General features: G+C 39.9%; 1 protein-coding gene across 10 annotated transcripts in view; it reads right to left on the reverse strand.

Moving 5' to 3' along the window:
• Positions 1–22,041, reverse strand: part of CCSER2 (coiled-coil serine rich protein 2) — a 65,342-nt gene extending 43,301 nt beyond the window's left edge. For 3 of the 10 annotated variants that reach the window (XM_061635055.1, XM_061635058.1, XM_061635057.1), the window contains exons 1-3: positions 21,220–21,406; positions 12,595–14,071; positions 11,186–11,385 (exon numbers count right to left, since the gene is read on the reverse strand). In XM_061635055.1, the coding sequence (XP_061491039.1) occupies positions 11,186–11,385; positions 12,595–14,026 (1,632 nt within the window). In that variant the 5' untranslated portion in view covers positions 14,027–14,071; positions 21,220–21,406. The other 7 variants (XM_061635048.1, XM_061635056.1, XM_061635051.1 and 4 more) reach the window with 6 other exon arrangements.
• Between the last annotated feature and the right edge of the window lie 2,513 nt (positions 22,042–24,554).

The following is a 24,554-nucleotide window of genomic DNA, read 5'->3' on the forward strand; positions in this document are numbered from 1 at the left end:
GTTACAGCATTCATACCTTTAAGAAGGAAAAAAGGAAGATGATTAAGGGTAAAAATGCTCCACAACTTAGGCTTACTATTGCAGCTACCATGGAAACCATGTGGTAAGTCAGGGAGTCCTTCCAACCTAATCAGCTTGCTGTCCAATCAGGGAGCAGCAGCCACAGACATTGCCTGAATATTGCCAGTCTCCCTGAAGCCAACTAAACAATCACATGGGTCAGTGTATCTGTTGTCATGGTGAGAAACAAGTGCTATTAGCATTTGAAGCCACCATCCCTCCAACATCTTACTGACTCTTCCACCAATGAAGTCTTTGCTGAGCTAAAAATTAGGGGGAAACTTATTTGGACAAATATGGTCTATTTCCATTTAACAAGCAAGTCAATATTTCTACACTGTAATTTCTCCATGTAGGCTACCCATAGAATGAGGGATGTTTAGCATACATTTACTCTCCACAGTAGCTATGCATGTGCCAAAGAACAGATGCAAGACAGCTATCTCATACAAATCTAAAGGAGATAACTAAGCACAGTAATAATTTATTGTTATTACCGATGAAGCATTCATATTTTGTGTAATACTGTTCTCAAAAATATTAGAATATGCTTCTTTTTACAAGGGCAACTCACTAAATTTCCATCCTCTGCACCAGAACATGATTCCATTTTTTCCAAGTAACATTTTGTTTGCTCCCTCCAACTTGCTAGGTACAAGAATGAGTGCATGAAGTTGAGAATATTCCTACATGTTTAGAACACAAGGATAAAAAGCAATGTGTCTAGCACACATGGAATTAACATTTAATGGCAATGCTTTTGTGCAGCTTCCTCTGGTTTATTTCAAAAAGACCTGTTCAAGAGAACTTTCCACTGGCTTCCATCCACAGCATGTGTCCTGAAAATTTATTCTGTTGATCTCTATATTTTTATACTGGGCCTACAAAGGGACTATGGGACTGGGATAATTTCTAATAGTATAGTTATTCTTCACTAGCCTGTAAGATTTAAACATACAGGTCAATGCCAGCCTCCAGTTTTACTCATTTCTTAGGTTCTCGTCTCATTTGAGTCCACCTATGTTTCTCTTTATAGGCTCACATTAGCTCAGTGTGGCAGGGTGTGCCCTCTACAACCCTGTATTTTATTTCGTTGCCAAAGACAATCTTGAGCTTTAACAAGTTTGGAAACAAAATACAGACAAGTTTCTTACTGGTAAAGCAGTTTTGTATAGAACAGCAACAAACCAACACCTACTCATTTCAAAGAAGCTGAAAGACATCTGAAGTTGAAGCAGTCCCACATTTGAAGTGAGAATGTAGATCATATTGAAGCTTCTCTTTAGCATCTCTCAGTTTTTTGGAGTAATATGATAAAACTCTAACACCAAATCGGAGAAATGAGTGCCTACATACTAGAAGATTTTTTTAAATGAGTACAGCAGTCCTATGTACAACATCCATGAGAAAAATGGAAAGCAACTCCACAGTATTTACAAGTATTATATATTTTATATTCTAGCCAAAGTTCATGCTCAGGTTTAAACAACTAGACTGAGATAATGACAGATATTCATAACCTATTATCTTTCAAATGTCATTAGGATTGCTGACATAAAATACATGTTTACTACCACAGCGAAGCAACATGTTCATAGCACCCTATTTTCTGAAATACATTAAAATAAGTCAAGAATACTGTAGCTTGAAAAACATCCTGTAAGGTAGGGATAGGCAGCCCTCGGGTCTTGCTTGGTTTTGTTTGTTTTTAAGCCAGAACTTCTGTGGTCCACAGATGCATTTTAAGTTTATGAAACAAGAGATCTGAAGTATATCCTCCTAATAAGGAGTAACTAAGGCGTAAAGGTCCTGAGAATGTACCCTTTCCCTGCTGATGGGATCAGATTAAGGTCCACCCTAATCCACCATTCTTTGCAAAACTCACAGTAGTCAGTAGGTGTTAGACCTAACTGTTAGGTGGACAACCAGAAATTAGCCAACAATATACCAGTGAAACAATACACCGCCCATAGCAGCAATTCCAACCCCCAATATATTATTATTATTATTATTATTATTATTATTTATTAAATTTATATACCGCCCGACTAGCAATAGCTCTCTGGGCGGTAAACATAAAACAGCATAAAAATACAATAAATAACAAAACAATACTAAAATACAAGCAACAATCCAACACAATAAACATTTTTAAAATTAAATCAGTGTAATTTAAAATGCTTCAGAGAATAGGAAGGTTTTGACCTGGCGCCGGAAGGAGAGCAGAGTCGGCGCCAGGCGTACTTCCTCAGGGAGACTGTTCCATAGTTCGGGGGCCACCACTGAGAAGGCCCTAGATCTTGTCATCACCCTCCGGGCCTCCCTGTGAGTTGGAACCCGGAGGAGGGCCTTCGTAGCAGAACGTAGTGCACGGGCCGGTTCATATCGGAAGAGGCGTTCCGCAAGGTATCGTGGTCCCGCACCGTATAAGGCTTTATAGGTTAATACCAACACTTTGAATCTAGCCCGGAAACATATTGGCAACCAGTGCAAGCTGGCCAGAACAGGTGTTATATGCTCGGACCGCTTGGTCCTTGTCAGCAATCTGGCCGCCGCATTTTGCACTAGTTGTAGCTTCCGAACTGTCTTCAAAGGTAGCCCTACGTAAAGCGCATTACAGTAATCCAAACGTGAGGTTACCAGAGCATGTACCACTGATGTAAGGTCCTCTTTACTCAAATAGGGACGTAGCTGGGCTACCAACCGAAGTTGGTAAAACGCATTCCTAACCACCGAGGCTACTTGAGCCTCAAGTGAGAGGGAAGAGTCTAAAAAGACTCCCAGACTACGAACCCGGTCCTTTAGGGGGAGTGTAACCCCGTCCAGGACAGGGTATATATCCACCATCCGATCAGAGAACCCGTCCACCAACAGCATCTCAGTCTTGTCTGGATTGAGCTTCAGTTTGTTAACTCTCATCCAGTCCATTGTCGAGGCCAGGCAACGGTTCAGCAAATCGACAGCCTCACCTGAAGAAGATGAAAAGGAGAAGTAGAGCTGCGTGTCATCAGCATACTGATGACAACACACTCCAAAACTCCTGATGACCTCTCCCAACGGCTTCATGTAGATATTAAAAAGCAGGGGGGACAAAACTGACCCCTGCGGGACCCCATATTGGAGAGCCCGCGGTGTCGAGCAATGTTCCCCAAGCACTACCTTCTGGAGACGACCCGCCAAGTAGGAGCAGAACCACTGCCAAGCAGTACCTCCAACTCCCAACTCCGCGAGCCTCTCCAGAAGGATACCATGGTCGATGGTATCAAAAGCCGCTGAGAGATCAAGGAGAATCAACAGAGTTACACTCCCTCTGTCCCTCTCCCGACATAGGTCATCGTACAGGGCGACCAAGGCTGTCTCAGTGCCAAAACCGGGCCTAAAACCCGATTGAAATGGATCTAGATAATCAGTTTCATCCAATAGCGCCTGGAGCTGGCCAGCAACCACCCGTTCCAAGACCTTGCCCAGGAATGGAACGTTCGCCACTGGCCTGTAGCTGTTAAAATTGTCTGGGTCCAAGGAAGGCTTTTTCAGGAGTGGTCTCACCACTGCCTCTTTCAGACAGCCCGGGACCACTCCCTCTCGTAAAGAGGCATTTATCACTTCCTTGGCCCAGCTACCTGTTCCATTCCTACTAGTTTTTATCAGCCAGGAGGGGCAAGGATCCAGTACCGAAGTGGTTGCACGTACCTGTCCAAGCACCTTGTCCACGTCCTCGAGTTGAACCAACTGAAGCTCATCCAACAAAACAGGACAAGACTGTGCTCCGGACATCTCACTAGGATCTACTGCTATAACTTGAGAGTCTAGGTCCCGGCGGATACATGAGATCTTATTCTGGAAGTGATCGGCAAACTGATTACAGCGGGCCTCCGATGATTCCACCGTATCCGGAGGGTTTGAATGGAGAAGCCAAAGGAACCTTTGACCTTCCAGATGCTGCTGAACTACAACTCCCATCAGCCCCAGCAAGCATGGTCAATGCCCTGGGATTATAGGAGTTGTAGTTCAGCAACATCTGAGGCGCCAAAGGCTTCCCACACCTGCTCTAGATGTAGAGGGCTAGGAAGAAAAATATGAAACCAATCTAGTTTGGGGCATCAATAAAACCAAAACCTGTTTCACTACATATCACAGAAAGCAAAGATTAAATATTAAGTTCCTTTTAGTAGCTTGTTTATTTTATTAATACAGCCAGTACTTTTGCTTATACAAAAGGAAAGGATAGGAGCTCTTTGCAAATGTGTAATCAATATACTATTACAGGAGGTATTATCATTTGCTTTATGTGAAATCTTCACTGCTTCTAAGAAAAATGGAAAACTAGGATAGTGAAGAGGCAGTTTGTTATATGCAATGAGAACAAGACATGCAGAGCAGGTATCTAAAGATGTAAATTCCATTATGTATTCCATTATCCCTTTATCCCATTATGTATTCACATAGTGAATTTACATCATCAGATTTCATAACATAAAAAATAGGTTCTTTAAGTCCTGGCAGTGGAACGGCAGGGCATAATTGTTTTAAATAAAATCACAAATAACGGCACCCTAAAGATATATGCTATTGGCTGTATTTGCACTGTCATCTGATATAAAATACAGATAGCATTGTTTAAGTGGAATTAAACAGCACCAATGATATTTCGTACCTAATAACAGTTTTTTCAAAACTTTATTTTACTAAAGATTTAACTTGGAAATCTATGACAAGTATGTCTGGTCATGATTTACACAGATGTTATCTATTGCACAGATACTAATTTTCACTATGGAAAGTTCAGCAAAGCATATAATCAAGCAACTTTGCTACCTACAATAAAAGCAAACAATATGAGAGCAGTCAACTTATCAAGATTTGAAGGATGTTAAAACCATCAGATTCTGGTCCTCTGCTACCATCTAGCCAAAAATTTGCAAGATCTGCATTAAATGTTCACCACCACATAGAATTCAACCAACCGAGGAGGGGGGGGGGAGGGAGAGAGAGGCTAGTAAAATGTGGATTAGATGACACTACTGTTGGGTAGATCCACAACTGGTTGAACAACTATACCCAATGTGTGCTCATCAATGCCTTTGTGTCAATTTCAAGGGAGGACTTGAGCAGGGTGTCATAAGGAGGGGTGTGCCTCAGGCCCTATGCTGTTAAACCTTTTTTAAAATGGCTAGGACAAAGGAGTAGAAGGGATGTTAGTGTCATCTGCAGATTTGACAGAGCTGGGAGGTGTAATTAACATCATAAAAGGCAGCACCAGTATTCAAAATTATCCAGGAAGGTTGGAATGCTGAACTGAAATCATCACAATAAAACTCAACAGAAATAAATGGAAAGTCCTGCATTTAGATACCAAGAATCAAAAACACAAATATAGGATAGGGAGAAAACCTAACTTAGCAGCAGTACTTTGAAAGGAATCTATATTGATTGTAAGACAAGCCAGCAATGAAGCTGCTAAAATAACAAATGCAATCTCAGGCAGCGTTGTCAGAAGCATAGTGTACACTCTATTCTGTACAAGTTAGACCAGATCTGAAATACTATTTAAGTCTAGCTCTAGACTCCACCTTTTGAGAAGGACACTGACAATCTGGAATCCAAGAGTGTAGAAATCAAATCCCATGAGGAATGGTTGAAAGAGTTGCATATGTCTGGCTTGAAAGAGAAGATTAAAGATGGGGAGCGGGAGAATAGGATGGTGATCTTCAAGTATCTGAAGTCCTGTCATGCAGAAGATAAAGCAGACTTGTACAAGTCCTGCCCTCTAGAGTGACAGAGAACAGGTGGAAACAGCTGGGAAGCAGGTTTCAGCATAAGAGCAGCCCTGCTGAATCAGGCCAGAGGCCCATCTAGTCCAACATCCTATTCTCACAATGGCCAACCAGATGCAAGCAGGACCTGAGTGTAAACAGAACTGTTAGGAGAAACCTCCTAACAATAAGAGCTGCCTTCCTTGGGAGCTGGTGGGCTCTTCTTCACTGGGGATTCAAGGAGAAGCTGGACAAACACTCATCAAGGATGTTGTAGCTGCACTGCATATCCTGCACCGACCAGGAGGTTGGATGTAATGAATTCAAGGTCCACTCTATATGAAAATGCCTGCATTCTTCATACAGCTTAATTGATTTTGATTGCAGATATTTATGAATACCAGACATCTAAATGCAGCTTCAGGTACCATTAGACAGTACCTTAAATACAACTTACTAGAGGAGAAAACTGTAACCCCTTGCAAACCCACATATTTCAAACTATGAATAACAGTCAGTAAATGTTGTTTTACCACAAAAATATACTGGTTTCACTAAGGAAATAAATGCTTAGTCAACAGTTTTATTCTCTTTGATCTCTGCAACAAGGAGTTTCCTCTGAACAAAAGCTCTAGGAGCCCTGTAGAAACCCAACTGTGGTTACCCAAATAAGGAATTCTAATTGTCTGGGAAACCAAACTGTCTTTGCTAGACTCTTAAGAATCTCAGTATATGGTTTAAAAGTGAAATAGATTTTAGGCATAATGACTGGCAAATCTGTAAGTAAAATTATCTAAGTTTTTCCCCAGTATCATCTGCAGGTCTCAGAGCTGGTTACATATACTGTATATTTGTATTACTAAAAATATACAGATGAACAAAGAAGTCTTTAAACATAGCAGCAGCACTAAAACACTCAGGGAGGCAGGTGGGCTATTAGAAAAGGAAAGGGTGGAAGAATTCCTAAAAGGAGGATGGGGGTTACAGAGAAGATAAACTAATTATTTGTGTTTATATTCAGTGCAAAAGATGTTGGATACATGTCTACGCCAGAACTGTTTTTTGTTTTGTTTTAGGTCAGGGATGGCCTCTGAAGTCAAACAGAATTTCTGAAGGAGTACCCATATTAGTCTGCTGTAGCATAAACAACAAAATTTGTATTAAGAACTCTGCTATTTACTTGGTTCATAAATGACCTGAAGTAAGGGTGCGCAGTGAGATGGGCAAGTTTGAGGATAACACCCAATTATTCAGGGTGGTGACAACACATTTCGACCAATTAGCCAAGGCAGAGTGATTCACAGGGATGTGGGGTTTCTGCAAGGTGAGGCAGGTACACGTTGAAGCAGGGATCCCCTGAAGCACTTTGTGTGCTTCAGCAATCCAGACATTTTAAAAAGCTGTTCACGAGTATTTCTGAAAAGCAAAGCTATAGCCCATTTCATTCCTAACCCTAAGCTAAACCATGGTTTCCTATAAATGAGTAGGTTGTTGGAGCAAAGATTGTGGCTGCTATGTTCCTCCTCCTCCCCAATCCTGCTGTTGCCATGTTACCCAGGGCTAAGCCATGGTTTGCTTATGTCATGTCTGAACCCAAGGCATGGTTTGTCTCACTCCAGCCAAAATATGAGGTGTGACCAAAGTTTGTTCTTGGTTTATCACGCATAATTTGTTTGAAGGAGATAAACACAAGTCTAAGTTCAAATCATGGCTTAGCCCTGTGTAGCGCAGCAGGTCTGGGGAAAAAATATTGCAGCCACAACCATTGCTCCAACAACCCCCTCATTTACGCTAAGCCATAATTTGGCTTAGTGTTATACATGAATCAGATCAATATATCTTAACCACTAGTGGCAGGATGTAAGGGAGGGAGAGGGAGCAACTTTTCAAAGCCAAAACTTATGTCTCTAGCTTAAGTGTCAGGATCAGAAGGGGGGGGCTACTCTGTGACTGACATGTCTCATCTGTAATCAAAGGGAATGATTTTTCCAGTGCTCTCCAATCCCATTGCTTTAGGGGAGGAAGCAGGCTTGCAAGAGCCAAAGAACATTGTATCCTCTAAACTTAAGGAAGATACTAGGATGGAGAGAAGGAAAGTTTGCAGGAGAGCCATATCGCAACTGACAGGTCAAGCATGCAAGTGTCTAGCACAAAAGCCTCTAGACCTATTTGTCTGCACCAGCATAGAACATCTATGCAGGAGCAGTACAACCACTGTGAAACACAACCTGTGCAAAAAGGACATCTGAGCAAAATGAGAAGTCTCCCTCAAAAGTTCTCCTCCCTCAATAACCCTCATCTTTTCTAGACCATTAAGTTTGCAAGATCTTTATGCAGTGTCTGTCTCTGAAAAAAGAGCTTAAACAAGCTACAAACAACAAATCTGTCAGTCTTTTTAAGTAACTTAAATGTGGTTTAGCCACATTAAAGTCATCAAGATATTTTGCACTAGGTATCATCCACTCCTCATCATTGGCAGTTTGTTTCAAATATTTTCTGTGATGCTTATTCAAAGGCAGCTACGGCCCAGCCCTTCTGCAACATCAGAGCAGATTATTCAATTGCAGCCAGAGGTTCTCTTGAGATAAAAGGAAACAAATGTAGTGTCTTGTGTACCAGCTGTAACCACAGAATGCAGAGAAATAACCACTAAAAGGGAAATGCAGGAAGCAATTGGAAGTTGTGCAATTTTTCACAGCAGGACCTCAGGAAACTGCTTTAGAACAGGAAAAAAAAACCCAATTTTTCCACAGGTCTTCACATTTCTAGTAAAGGCTATTCAGTATAACTCTCTTGCCACTTATTCATTCCATTTTTATCCATGGAGCCAGAGGGGAGTACATATACCTCCCTCCACCTGAACAGCAAACATTTTTCAGTTTAGGCTAGTACAGCAACTGTGCCCTTTCATGGAAAAGGTGGTTCTGGTCACTGTCACACATGCCTTGGTCACCTGCAGACTCCAATGTGCTGTATGTGGAGGTGCCTGTGAACTGTGTTTGGAAATTTCAGCTAATGTAAAATGATGCAGCTAGTGTACTGACAGGTCCCATTTTTCAGAACATTTTACTGACACAGCAGAAGCGTGTTACAATGTGGTTCACTGTACCATGGATGCGGCTATACCACAGGGATGATAATGTCCCCAGAGTAAAATACTGTGTACAGAACATGCGTTCGTTATAACACGGAAGCCCTGTAACATGGGCGTGTTCTTTCTCCTCCAACCCCTGCGTTATAACGAGTTTCTGCTATACCATACCATCTTCATTGGTTTCAAATCTGTTTCCAATACAAATGCAAAGAACTGGTTATAATCTTTAAAGCCCATGGCTTGGGCCAGGATATTTAAAAGACTGCCTTATCCCATACTAATCAGTTGATGTTCTAGTTACTTCAAGTCAGTCGTTTTCAAACTTTCTACCTTCAGAAAACTCTTTCCACAACGGCATCAGTCACAGAACTCCTATGCAGAGGATTTAGGACTCTGCCCAAACAATGAACTGTATATTGCACTTACTGCCACTCTGACAGAAGTCACATCATGGGGACACAAGCTAAGACATGGTATTAGTTCAAGCAATCCATCCTAGGGAATTCGAGTTTTTTTAAAAAAGAAGAATCCTTGTCCTCTTCAGAGAAAAATGGTCCAAGTGTGGACTTTATGGATGACCTCATAAAGCAATCTAAAGAAAGAATTCTTAGATATATCACTCCTTTTTGCAAGGTTATTGTCTATCAACACAAAGTACAAGATAAATTCCAGTTTAAAGCCATCTGCCCTCTAACTTATTAAAATAAATTTGCACATTACTGAAAACACAAAAGGAGCCTTATGAGATATCTACCACATATTTAACAAACTAAGGTTGCCACATACTAGGCAATGTGTAACATTATTTTTCATACCCCTTCTACAGGAACGTTCCAGAACAAAAAGTATTAAGTTAAAAGTATGCCCTTCACTCCAGATTCTGCAAATCTACCCTCAGGATTCATGAACAAATGCTTTCGGTTATTAATCTATTTGCAACTCTAATTTCAACAATGTCTAATCTACAATTCCAGAATTTAAATTGATATGCTACTTTTCCATTGGTCAAAACTTTAAAACCTCACTTTCAGCAAAGTATTGCTGTTCAACTGCTGTATCAAGTTGCAAACTATAACATATTTCCACATCATTTCATGATTTAAAGTAGTGACACCAGAAGAATATTTAACTGTCCTGAGGTTCAAGCGTAACACAGAATATTGCAATGGGCTCAATTCACTTGCATCATGAATGCATTGTTTATGTGCACAGGATGTCAGAAGGGTTCAGTATGGGCCCATTTTTCATCCTCCCTTTCCTCGTGTAGAGGCAGTCCAACATGGCACGATAGGTAACAGGAAATCTGGGTTCACTTCTCACATCCTCATCCAGATCTTCCTTGCCATGCTTTGCAAATCACTTGTCCTCAGAGTACAGAACATTTCACCCCTTCAATACTGGCAGGCAGGTGGAAAAAACAGTGTGCTACTGAGCCATAGTGCACCCTCAGAACACTGCATCCATAGCATACAGTAAGTGGGTTATCCTTTATATTTTTAAAATGTTTTTAACTTATTGTAAATAGACAATTGCAAATACAAGAACTGCTATGACATATGGAAAGTAGAGGCCTCTCTCCTGTTAACAACTAAGGTAAAGCAAAAATGTATTAATCCACAAAAGCGTAACACAAGCACTGAAAGTTTCCAGCACTAATTAACATCTGCAAAAGCCAATGCAATAATACCATACTTGGCATATGGCTTAATGTAAACTTCCCAATAAAATTGAAAAAAGGGAAGCTTCTTGATAATGATTGTCCAGTTTTATGAAGCATCATGTGATCATAATCGAGCATATTCCAGACTCCTCTTTGCCCCCTTCCTTCTTGTATTTATATGTGAACACTTCAGTCTAAATAAAGGTAGATGGTTTCATCTGAACTATAGTTTAAATTAGCACAAGCGCTTTACTCCTCTTTACTCCTCCCAACTAGTTTTGTCATTATGTGCAAACCCAGGCTTGTGGTTTCTTTCCCTTCAAACAAACTATGAACAGAAGCCAAAATTTGTTTTTGGCTTCTGCTCATGGTTTAATTGGAAAGATACAAACCACAAATCAGCACAAGACAAGGTTTGCATGTAATGACAAGACAGAAGGGGAGGAGCAACGCACTCATGCTGGTTCAATCACAATTTATTTTAAGCTACAATTTAAGGTTGCAGTTGAATTGGGGCATTGTGATCTTTGGGCAAGAATAAGTGTCCTTTTGAATTATCTATGAAGCACTGAGTTTATTTCAGATACTATTCCAATAAGATAAACAAGTTATACATACTAGACTATTCATTTCAGAAGAATCATAACTTCTACATGGAAGGACACTTCCAATGGGCTCCAACCCTTCTTCATCCCACATGTAGGTTCCATCGGAGCTATCAGATGGAGAAAGCTCAAAGGAAGAGCCAGCTCTGTAGTCCAGGTCTGAGGAAATTATGTTGTTACCAGCAGGATGTTTGGCACTTTCACTCTTGTCATCTACAACTTAAAAATTAAACATTAGCACTAAGCACAAACTATTGAAATATGCAGTTTGCATTCTTCATTACCCAGATACAGTTGTCAAGAGTAGAATTAATTTGCAATACTGTTTCTAAAAAGTAAACATTTTAATGAAAGTAATGGAAGAGTTTTGTTAAACAGGTGGGCCAGCAGTCAAACAAATACTTTCAACTGGTGTAAACAGAACTGTCTCCACTTTTTAAGTTTCACGAGCAACCAAGGAGAAGAAACAGGACTCTGTCCTTAAATCTTCACCACAACACTTTCTAAAACACTGTTCAATTTGTAAGACAAATACCAACTTTACAGTACATGCTTAGGGATCACAGCTCGGCTCACACAATCAACAATGTTTTAGGGTATAGACTATTCTTTTGGTTGCAAGACAATTTTATGCATGGCTAAGAGAAGTATTAGGCAAGGCTTAACTTTCTCAAATAAGACTTCACAGAACCAACATAACTATAGTTTCCCATAGTTTCCTCTTCCATAAGTGTTAGACTGTCACACCTAAGCTACTACTTCTAACAAAGCAGCTTAAACTTTGGCATTTTGCCAAAGTTTAAAGCACTAATAAACCCTGTTGAGTTCAGCGGGTGCAAGTTAAGCATGTGCTTTCAACTCTCCCATAAAATTCAGGACTTAAACTATAATCTGCTTTGACTAGATCATGCCCATTATTTATTTGAATTTCATCTGCACACTTTCCATTAGCATCATGGCACTAAGAATCCAAACATTCAGCTTTTAGGAATATGAACAGCAATGAAGATAATCAAATGGTAGAAGAGTTTGGGAATGACATGGTTGTATTATATGTACAAATTAACTTTCTTGTTAGGCCCATTAGGGCAATAAAAATTAGTTTTGTTTCTTAATGATATTGTATATAGAACTTGTTAATGAGTCTGTAGACAAAACATACCAGAGGAAAATTGAACTAGAACACCTTAATCAAAGGAATTCATTGTCTTGTCTTTTAAAATTGACTCAAGCTATCCCTGTGCATTAATATATACAGAAATCTTAATATACTTTTGGAAAAATCCATAAAACATATTGGCAGACTTTTTCACACACGTGTTCTTCATAGTGTAACCTAAGATACGCTATTAGGTGAAAAATGAGTAGTGGCAATACTTTAGCTTAGGCTCTCATCTAAAAAGAAAAACAAAACATATTTACCAGACAAACATATATTTAGCCATTCATCAGAATTAAAGTTGGATCTTTCACTTTTCTTAAGAGGCAGAAAAGGATCTAGTGGTATTCCACTGCCATGCTCCAGCTGTTGAACAGAGCCTTCCTCTTCTTGGACGTTTATTGTTCGGTTGGGATCTTCTAGATCAATGAAATCATCGCTAAAGTCCTCACTCAGATCATTTTTCTCAGAAGAGGACAAGGAAGATATAGAAATTTCATCCACATCACCATCCATGCAAATACTTTTACAGCTGTTATCTACAACATTATTATGTGCAGCTTTGCCATCTTCTGTTCTTTCACTGTTGTGCATTCCTTTTGCATCAATACCTCCAGTGATATTTGTTGACACTGAGTCCTCCTCTATGCAGCTTTCCATATTTTTGCTTGTGCTGCCATCCACAGGGATCTTTCTTCCCAAATGTTGAATGCTGGGCTTCAATAAAGAAGGACGGCCTGTTCTAAATCTCAGAGAGGGTGCATCTCCAGAGCCATTTAATAGTGGTTGTTTCTTCAAACCAGGGGAACCTAAAGCAGCATATGATCTAGCAAACCCATATTTTAATGGTTCGTTACCATTGGGCACATCCAACTGTCGTGCACTTCTTGACAATAGACCTGACCTCTGAGATGTTCTAATAGTTAGGTATTGGTTTTGATAAGGCCTTGTAAGATCCACAGCTCTATTGAAAGAGTGTGACCTAGTTAGGGTTGCAGAGGGCAAGAGAGAGCTTTGAATGGAATGTGAGAAGCTTTGCGATCTAACCATTTTTTCACAAGAAGATTTATCATTGTCAATTGACTTTGCCAGACTCTCCCCTAAGACTCCTAAGCTGGTCCTAGTGGCAGTAGAATTACCTCTATTCCTCTGCAAGCCTATAGTTGAACGGCTCCCACAAATTCCATTCAAGTGTGATTTTGGAGCATGAAGTCCAGAATAAGAAGTCCTACCTAACAATGAACTTTTAGTGTACTTAGCAGAACTAGACAGCCCATGCAAAGACTTTTGGTTTAATTCTTCTGTAGGTGACACAAACATGTTGCTTTGTTTTTCAATTTTTGATGAGGTGCTGTTTGAACCCACCCTGGGCAATTCTTTACCAACTATTTCTTCAGACTGAGGGCACTTTTCAGAGTTTGTCAGCCTTTCATTGGAATTATGACTGGAGCCAGATTCACTGCTGATCTGATCACCCAGCTGGCATTGATTTGATTTTTGCCAGTTAAAAGAGAAGGAAGGCATACGAATAGTGCCATTGTGCTTGCCAATTTTTTTGTCAATGCTCTGAGTATTCCCTGATAAATTGAGAGCTGTTCCATTCGGAACTGTCTGTAGGATATTCCCAGCAGGTTTTGTTCCATACTTTGGTAACCTGGAAACCAAGGATGTCCTGATATATTTTTTCTCTTCCATTAGCTATAGTCCTTCCATGAGATATTGTCCTGTAATGTTACTTGACTGTAGAAAGAAAAGAAAAAAATATAACATTAACTGCTCAAGCTTGATTATAGGGTGTACATAGAGCATACATATAAAATTAATTTGACATCCATAAAAGCTGTATGCTGAAACAACTGAAATACATTCACAGTGAATTTACTTATACATGAACAAATATTCCAACAAGAGACCCAGTAAATCTACCAAATGCAGATTTGCATTTTGCATTGGGGACCAGGGGAAAGAAAAGAGATGTAGGAACTGGATCATGGTTGTAATAAAATTGTCATACAATAATGATCTGGGAATAAATCTGGAGTAAACATCTCACACCCAGAGGAACAACTGCAAAATCATCCCTTTTTAATGCTTATAGGGAAGCAAATTTCATCAGAATGCATCATACATCCAACTTCTTCAGAAGTGATCCAGTGGGCTGATACCATACAAAACCTTGATCTTACACCAGGGAATCATTCCAAATGTCACCTCAAAATTAGTAACCAGTTTCTTAATTACCAGTGCTCTCACCAAGTAAGATTGCTACCTGCTCAAGGGTCCTCACTGATACAGGCAGCTGCTCTCTCAGGATGGCACACAAGTGTTTCCAAGAGCTCCAGAGCAACAGTTACAAGTTAGCCAGACAATATCTAAGCTATTGAGAACACCAACTGAAAGATAGAAACACTTTCAAATGAATCATTAAGCAGGGCCAGCTGTTCCATTTGAAAGAGAATAGTATTCCTATGAATGCACACCCAGAAAATGCACACACCATAAAACTGAGAACCAAACAAAACTGAAATGTTTTCTTTCCCTCTTTCAACAAGCCTTTTTAAGTAGAGACCTTATCCCAGTCTGTGTTGGAATTGTTTTTAAGATGTTATGAAAGAATTTTTAAAGACTTTTGTTTTAATATGCTTTAAAGTCTTTTGTTTTTAAGATTCTTTTAGCATTTTTATTTGCTGTCCTGGGCTCCTTCTGGGAGGAAGGGCGGGATAGAAATTTTAAAAATAAATATTTTACTCAAGCATTCCAATCATGTTAACATTTATGCACAAAAGTTCATTTTTGGACTTTAAATTCTGTAAAATGTGCTTTGGGTACACAAAGGCGCATGTGTTTGTGTTTGTGGGCATACTAGGAATAGTAATGTAAATACTGCTATGTGTACCAGAACACCGAGTCTACTACAATAAAGCTGCCCCAGCAAATAGGGCAGAGCCAGAATATTCTTAGATATGAAGCAGCTAGATGTTATCATACATACCTAATAAGAAGTATCTCCTTATTGTGATAAGTTATTACTATTGACTCCATTTCACTAAGATCAGCATGCAAGTTTTGAACTAGAAATGGATCACCCACAGCTCTGTTGACCATTGAACCGCACTGTCACTGAGTTTGTTTTCCATCAAGTCTGAAAAACTGTAGCTAGGGGGAGTTATGTCTTTGCCCAGTCTGGGAACGGACTGCCAAGGACGTTGCTATGGTAACCATCGCGATAGACTGGGAAAAGTTCTAGCAGCTATCTGTGTTGAGCTGGTTCTTCTGTGTATTGCCTCTGAACTGAGAGGTTGTCTTCTGTGTTTACCTTTGGAGAGAGATGTACCAGAAGGGGGGTGACTGAAGAAACTCTACATGTATTTACTCTTAAGCCTTTGGCCGTAATGTCTTAATAAAGACTTTTAACATGATCTAATGCTCTGAAGAAGTTTCTTGAGCAACTTAACTCCAACGTAATGTATGCTGTTTCACGCAACAACGCACACACGTCAACAAGCTCTACAAATCCTTATCAGCTTTGATCATGAGCAAGTGTACAAGAATCAGCTACAGGAGGAAACCCCATTTTTAAAGAAAGTAGGTAATAGGTATCAAATATCCTTGCTAAACTGACGTATGCATTTCACTGCATATTAAAAAAATATTCAAGGCCATGGTTTATAAATCGCTTACAGTAGCAACTGAACAGTAAAATCAATCTCTAACCAATGAGGACTTATTATTTTATGTGAAATTTAAGTCACATGAAGAAGTCATGCTTTAAATGTAGCATTATAAATGATGATATAGGCAGTGTTCATCCATCCCCTGCTCCAGTCAGCAAGACAGCACCTCTTTTCTCCATCCTCACACTGCAGCCACTGTCAGTTACCTTGCCCCTGTGGTACTATGCTGGGTGGATATGAAGGCATTGTTTGGGGACAAAGACACAGCCACCATACCCAGGCAGCACTAGGGAAGCTGCCATAGAAGCTGCCTCAAAGTAATGGGGATTCAGACTGGAATTTCTACCTATCTTAAACAATGCGTGAGTAGATCATTCCAAGCGTGCAGCTGACGAAAATAACTGTATAAATTAAAAATCACTATTATAAAAGCCTGGAAAAGTCAGTCCCTTAGAAATATGATCTGGCTAAGTTTTGTGTTTGTTTTTAATCTGATCAATTCAAACAAACAATAATCAAATCAAGCTTTAACACCCCTATCCTTCAAGAATATATTCTCTATTGTGCTTATTTGCAAGGTAGTGCTTGCATTGTTGAAGCACTTTGATAACATGCAGTACTAACTAGCAATTCAATCATCACATTGGCCACATTAAGAACTTTTTACAAAATGGAAAATGAAAGACTGAGACTCTGCCATGATCTACTCTTTTTAATACAGATTCTTCATTGTGTTAACTACTGATAGCTATCTTTACTAACCACACCTGTCAATCTTTGTCTGTGATCTGAAGTATACTCATTTGAATACAAGTTTCATGAAATCAAAGGAGAACTTTCATGATAATGTGTTTAGGATTCCAATGTAAGCAACTTAACTCTTGTTATTCCCCTTCAACATTGCACTCAAAGGGAATGATCATAAACATTTTGTTCCCTTCTTTTCCTTAGCAGGAATAAAACAGACTTGACTAAAGAGGATAAATTAAAAAACTAAGATGAGTCATGATTTTTGTGCTATGAGATACAACATAGTTCTGTGACAATGATATATTGTATTTATTATTTCTTAAATTTATGTCCCACCCTTCCTCCTAAAAGGAAGTGCTTAATGGGTTATGGATATAGGTTATGTAATGGGGAACATGGAAAGCAATAGTCCACAGGCTATTCCTTTCCTCAGGAGACACACAAAGAAAGCAAAAAAGGATTCTTCCTGCATTCTGTAATGAGCTCTGGTACAGTAACCAAAATATCATTTGCTGTTGATATCTGTACCTTAAGTTTAATTATGAGATAGGGAGAATATTCCATCATTCGCTAAACACAATTGGTCTTTGAATGCTGGAACACAACCTTCAGACAGAACAATCTTACTTTTTTTGTTGATTCCTACTGAATCCTAGAATTGATAATCTCAGGCATGTAAACAACCACTTGGCCTGATTATGTGCTATGAACAACATTTGACCAGGCAGGGAATCTTTATAACAAGCAGCTGACTTATAGTTATTAAACGTATGAATTAAACAGCAAATTTACTAACCAAATTTCTTACAACATAAAAGTTTTATAGAATACAAACAACTTTTTCTACTAAACATTATGCATACGATCCAGCCAATATTTAGCATCTGTAAGTACTATTGATTTAAATGGGAGAGCAACAACAGCAGAACTGCTCCATCATCAGGCATAAGTCTACTTACCTTTGACTGGATAATGCCCTATGTTTATAGATGTTAAGAGTTCTCCCTCACCATGATCCAGGAATTACTAATAGGTGTGTGGGCAAGTGAGTTAACTGTCATTGGCATTTGCAAGAACAAAATAACCCTTAACTTTTATAAGGTTTTTTCTTGTCTAAATTTATAAACTATGGCTGAATCAGGATAAGATGGAGGTACTGCGGATAGGCAGTTATTTTTCCAGGAATTGGGCAGACAGCTTGTTCTGGACGGAGTGGCATTCGCACTGAAGAGCATGTGCATAGCTTGCGGATACTCCTTAATATGATGTTGTCATTAGAGGCTCAGGGAACCTTGGCAGCAATAAGTGCCTATTTCCAGCTGTGCTGTGGCTCTTTCACCAGCTACAGCTGTTCCTGGACTGACAGTCGCATCAGTAACCTATGCTCTGGTGACCTCACATTGGTGACTAATTATTAACTGTGGCAGCAAAACAACAACAACAATGATCCTAAAACCACTGCACTAGTTGCCTGTATGCTGCCGGTTTAACCGGCTCAGGATCCAAGTATCTGCAGGAGCACTTCCTCCAACTCAATCCCATAAGATCAACAAGGGGGAGGGGTTCTGCTTGTAGTCCCCACTAGGATTCTTGGCTTGGGATGCACAACAGGGACTTCTTCACGGTGGCACCCTTACTTTAATACACCCTCCTCCAGCTATTTGTCATCCTTTTTACATTCAGATGACCACTGAAGATGGTTTGCAGACAGATTTACTTTCTCTTCAGCGTCAGGACACCCTCCCCCACAAGGATCTCTCTCATTCTCCTTTCAGTTAGCCACAATAAAGATTCATATGGTTGAAACCTACTTTAGAAATGTATAAATGTTATCTCGGTACCATCTGCAACTTCTGCTCACTCCTCTGAAGGTAAGAGACAACAATCTGAACCACAACATCTACTTTCAGGGACCCGATAAATAAATGAAATGGACAAAAAGATATATTGTAAGCGCCATGGGGATCCAATCTTGAGTGAAAACAAAATATTTAAAATACCTGAATTGCTCAGAAATGTTTAGTTTCTATCTTTCACAAATGAACCCAAGCTTTGATTAATTAAAGTATATACTCTGTAGAAAAAAATGGTACCAGCCTAATTCTTTAGGTAGTACCAATTTTGCTGCAAGACAATCGTAAAGGGATTATAACAGTTCTAAAATAATCCTCAACTCTGTTAAAAATATTAAAAATTAACATTGCTTTCAGAAATACTAATTTAGTACCTACACTCAACATTAATAGCATCTTCCACAAGCAACAAAAAACTGCCCTCCTTACCACTTGGACAAATTTTAAAGACATACACACAAGACGACTGATAGTATTAGTAAAAAATGTGTATGAACAAAATCTGCCTTCTTTAGTTAATGAAACTAGAAAGTTAATGAAAGTCAAAATCAAACCCTGTGTACTAATGCCAAATGGGAGTGCAGGAAACTGTCATAAGGATGAGCCCTTACTATACTAAGACCCACAGAACTCACAATTGAATGTCAATCCAATCTGAGAAACTTGAGAGAAACTGCTCACCAGAAAGCCACAAGGAAGTGCCCCCCCTTTTACCAAAGGTAACTGACAGAGAGACCATGTTGCCTTCTACATTTCCATCACATATCTAACCATAACAATCGCACTAATCAGTTAAGAACCCACACCACAGTTTGAGCTTCTAAATGTAAAACTGGGAATCCATGTTTTAGAGTTGCTTGTCTGTTTTCATTATCAAATGAACTGCATTTATTACTATTGCTTAGTCTCAAACTTAATGACAAACCACAGTTAGTGCAAACTTTGCTCTGCAAACCAGTTTAAAACAGCAGTTTGAAATCCTTGTTTGGCAATCCTTCAAAAACCACAGGGTTTATGAGCTGACACAGGTTTAGATGATTTGCCTTGTCAGCTGAATTCACCCCCTTCCATCTCTTCCACGTGGACTGAATTGTTTGAGGCCTAGCCAGCTGCCAGGAACCTGAAGGGGCCTGTCAGCACAAAGAAGGATAAGGAAAATTGAACTACTTGTATAAAACCTTTGGGAAGGTGGCTGTGGCAAGAAACTGAGTAGGCAGAAGAGCAGGCATGAATATTGTTATCTCCAAGTTTCAGAAATTCTCTACAATGTAATGAGTGGTGAACTTCTCTTCAAACTATTTAGAGAAAATTAGAATATTGTTAGTTCTATATCACTTTCAATTTGCAAAGTGTTTTACAGTCATTGTGTCTTTTACCCTCATAATCACAATATGAGAGAATGGGCTGAGAAGTGATGACTTGCCCAAGGCCAGAGAGCTTCAAAGTCTGAAACATAAGAAAACAAAGAAAGATACTCAATATTACCTTCCCTTAGAGGACAAGCTTACAATGAGTCATTGTGTGTTTGAAAGAAGACAAACATAGTTAGCACTACTTTAATCACTGGCCCAGGTAGAGAAGCAGCAGCCTCTGCTTGTTTTTAAGCAATGCAAGTCCGTAAGGAGATGTCATCTGCCCTCAAAAAGTAGGGAGATTTATCACACTTCATACATAATGCTCCCCCAGAGCATAAAAGGACACACCTACAGACTTACCAGCAGGAAACAATACCACAAGTCCACCTCCTGCTGCAAGCAAGCAAAGGGGCAGCAAGAAAGGCCTGCAGCCCTATGTTCATTATATATGTTTGCTCAGAAACAAATCCCTTTATTTAGTGGGATTCACTTCCAAATAAGTGTGTAAAAGGTTGCAGCCTGAGTTAAGACCAATACTTAAGTCTGTCAGGCCTCCCCAACATCTCTTTTCATTGCCAGAGCTAGATCCAGGAACACATGCTCTAAGCAGCCCTGAGCAGATAACAAAGTGAATCCCCCTCATCCTGGTTAACTAAAGGATCCCCAAAGATCAGGGATTAGGGGCGAGAAAGGCGGCACGGAGTCCAACCATCTCTTTTTCCCCAGGCACTTCTTTCGAGAAATCAATCGCTGGTTAAGAAAACTGTTGCCCATCCATGATGGCAATGTAGCAGCAACCTCGCCCCCTCTCCAAAACATGACACAGGCATCTCCTTGGCCTGGACAAGGGAGAGCTGGCGAGTGGTCATGATGATGCAGCAGTAGCAGCAGCATCTTCGTCTCCTGCACGGAAGAGCGAGTCACAGCAGCGCAGCCAATCACACCCACTGAGGCACCACGAGATTTAGAGATGGGGAGAAACAGACGGTAGGGAGGGGGAGCGAACAGAAGCAGAGGGAGGGGAGGGAGAGGAGCCAGATACCGGCTGTCTGCTGACTCAGTCCATAGACCACAAGCTGGGAGAGCAGGTTTGGGGGGGCCTGTCGCGGGCCAGCAAACGTGGATTCACAGAATACGATGGAAGCAGGGGGTGGCTCCTGCATTCATTAGGACAGAGGAGGGGGACCAGGGACCACCCCCTGCTCTCCTCATCCACCCATCCTTCTCAAAAAGAAAAACACACACCTGACACTCACCACAAGGGCAAGACGGGGAGGAATGAGAGAAGAAGCGCCTTGCAGGGGCTCGCCTTGGGTCCCTCTCAATCTGTCGACTGGGATAAACGATAAAAGAATGGTGGGGGGGGAGAAGCTTTCTCGCTATCCCTCGCAGCCGGCCAGCGTCCTCCGAGAAACCCGCCTTCCCTCATATACACGCCCCGGAACTCACAGCCGGTCTCCTGCTCCATCCGCTGTGGTGGTGACGGCGGCCGCCGGGCTGACAGCTGACGCTGACGTAATGCGTCTTGCAGTGCGCACGCGTGCCGTCGCTGGGCTTTTATCCGTCCGTCCTCTTCTTTCTGCTTCGCCTAAAACAGCTACCGGGCTGAGAGTGCGTGCCGCCCCTCGCTCTCGACCCCATTCTAACTCTCCCCTCTCAACCCCGCCAGTTCTTCACCCTCTCCTCACCGCAACGACTTTTCCCGCTCAAATTCAAACCAGCAACTGTAGTGTATATCCAGTAACCGCTGCGTTTGTTTTGTGGGAATGAGGTATTCCTCCCTAAAAGCAAAACAGCTGGAACCGCCCTCAAAGATGACTCTGGGGGCTAAGTACGCATCACACACACCCCGAAAAAGGACACATATTTGCATATGTTAATTTTCAAGCACAGGGCCAAATGACATAATTGCTATAACAAATAGACATACTTCACCGTAGTAAGGAAGACTGAGTTGTGTATGCTTGCCTCAATCTGCTCTCCAAGCTCTAATGGGCAACTTCAAGACCCATCTTTATCTTTAAACCAGAGATAGACTTGACAACCCTTCAGACAGATAACTCCTTTAAATAGAAGGCTGGTCTGCAGAAAATGGGGGAGGAGATTGCTCTGCCTCCTCCAAGGCCTTTACTCTTTTAACGAGACATTAATCCAGGAGGGGGTATTAATCTTTTCCCGGGGTTTTCCCTCCCACCCTGCTCTATGAAGACAGCATTAATCTATACCCTCTAAGGACTGATTTTCACCCACAGCATATCATAGGAGGGATGAGGGATGTGCACCTTCCTCATGCCTTTCTCCTCTAAGAATACACATGTTGTTGCAAAGTTAATCTTTTTTCAACAGCTATATGTATCCCATTCTTATGAGCATTCTGTTTCACTGAATTGCACAAAGAATCACGGCAGAAATGTTTAAAAGAAGAAGAAAAAAACCTGCTAGATATTGTATGGGTGTGACAGATGTACCATGTTTATCTTTTAAACAACTCTTCCTGCAATTGTATTGTTTCTGAATATAATCTGTAACAAGAAGTTTAGAGGCTCATGGCATTCTAAATCAGATAAGACGTTGGCTTTGTGTTTTGTCTGAATCATTTTAGTGAAGTGGTTCTTCAACTTAAAGTGATACCAGATTACTTGCAGAAGTATAGCTCAAACTTGCTTCCTTGTAAATTCTTTGATTGATAAATTGCAAAATCAAAAGGAAAATTTCAGACTCAGACCTGCTCAGTAAGGTGGTAGCCACATGCTGGCTAGATTCATTTCTGATCAGATTCATTTCTGATTAAATTCATAGAGACAACAGTTTAGTGCACTAACTCCTTTTGTCAATGAACTTCCCTGCAAGGTGTATGGCTGCTTACAGTAATTACATAACAATAATCTTGTGCATGGCTTTCTGCAGGCTTTATGGTTCCTAACAGCAGGATAACATATAGGTTATATTTTTCATGCTTGACATGATAACATTCTACGAGAGGATCAATGTATAATTTATGTAAACAGCATTTTCCCAAATATGCCAACTGATTGTGTAGGAGTTTTTAACTACTATGGAATAATGTTTGTTTATCAATAGCTATGTCTTCACAATTTATAGTCTTCTCACAAACCTGAAAACATTTGTAATGCATTTTAATGATCAAAATCACATTGTGAATTCTTTAAAACCAGGCATGCTGTAATTCATTCCATTATTATGATATATATCCTTTCCTTGCTGCAGTTCCTTTCATTTTTAAAATATATACACCCCTTGATGCTAGTCAAGATTCATGTATATTTAACTTACTTAATTTAAATCTAACATGATTTATTTGCACCCTCCCATATCATCTATATTATCTCAGGCTAGAACCTTTACTGGTTCTACATTTGAGTTAACATTTCTATTAGCTCAGTATGCCTATTGAGAACTATGGATGGATGTTGATTAAACAGTAACTGCATGGGAATATTTCAAGCACAGATTTGGATTTTAGCGCTAGAAATGGAAGTATAAAACATCCTCCTTGAGAAGCCAGAATAGCATGCTACAGAAAGGTTCTGTATCAAGATTGCTCCTCTCTGTATAGTGCACCAACTGTGCTGACTCTACGTTTGCTCACTTCCAACAGTGTAGTTGGGGTTGGGGACCAGCACAAGATGAGCATGGCCAGCCCAAGTGAGGCCGCTGCCTTGGTAGCTGATTTTGGTTGTCATGAAAGGCAATAAATTGTTAGCTATTTCATTTATCATTGTTGTGATTTTGCTCTCAGGGAGAAGTACTTGTGGGATTCTGCATGAGACTTGGAAAACCCATCATCACTCAATAGACAGCATTGGAAGCAATGACCTCACTTAGTATAAGTAGCTTTTTATGTTGTATAAGTAGATTAATTCTCTTCTATTATATTCCAGCTAGTTAAAGTTCCTATGAATATATCACAGCACAAATAAAACACATCCATATTTTGCAGTTTGATGCCACCTTCTGAAAAATGAAAGTATAATTCACTCTTGTCCAAGTCATTTGGCATACACCTATAACATTTGATACCAGTGTCTTTAATATGAGAATACATAAATGTTGCAACACATTATTTCTTGTTTGCTATATTTCTGCTAGAAATTTATCTACATTAATTATGGGACCTTTGTGCATTAGTTGTCACATGTCCTGACAGACATGTCTTTTGGAAGGAAGGGTGAGATATAACATTAATAATAAATAAGTCAATAAATATTACAAATAGATATAATTTGTAGTAAGCAATCTTTTAATGTTTGTTTCCACCAGACCAGTATCTTCTGATGTTAAAAAAATTAGAAAGTGAAATGGAACAAAAAAAGGCTTATATGACCTAGATCAAGTGCTGAAGAGCATCTTTAAAACCTTCTTTCAACATGTATTTGAAAATAAGAACATATCTGATCCTAATCTTTCTAATCTATCCTTGCAGAAACATAGGAGATAAAGAAATCAAAACAGGAATAATTTTAAGTTATATTTTTAGTATTAAATAGCAAAGTGCCTGAAAAGAAACTGCTTTCAAGATGCATGTTAAAATATATAACCTTTCCCACTTGTCTTGAGCACATGATGACAT

This window comes from Rhineura floridana, chromosome 7, assembly GCF_030035675.1.
Source record: "Rhineura floridana isolate rRhiFlo1 chromosome 7, rRhiFlo1.hap2, whole genome shotgun sequence".
NCBI classification, from domain to species: domain Eukaryota; kingdom Metazoa; phylum Chordata; class Lepidosauria; order Squamata; family Rhineuridae; genus Rhineura; species Rhineura floridana.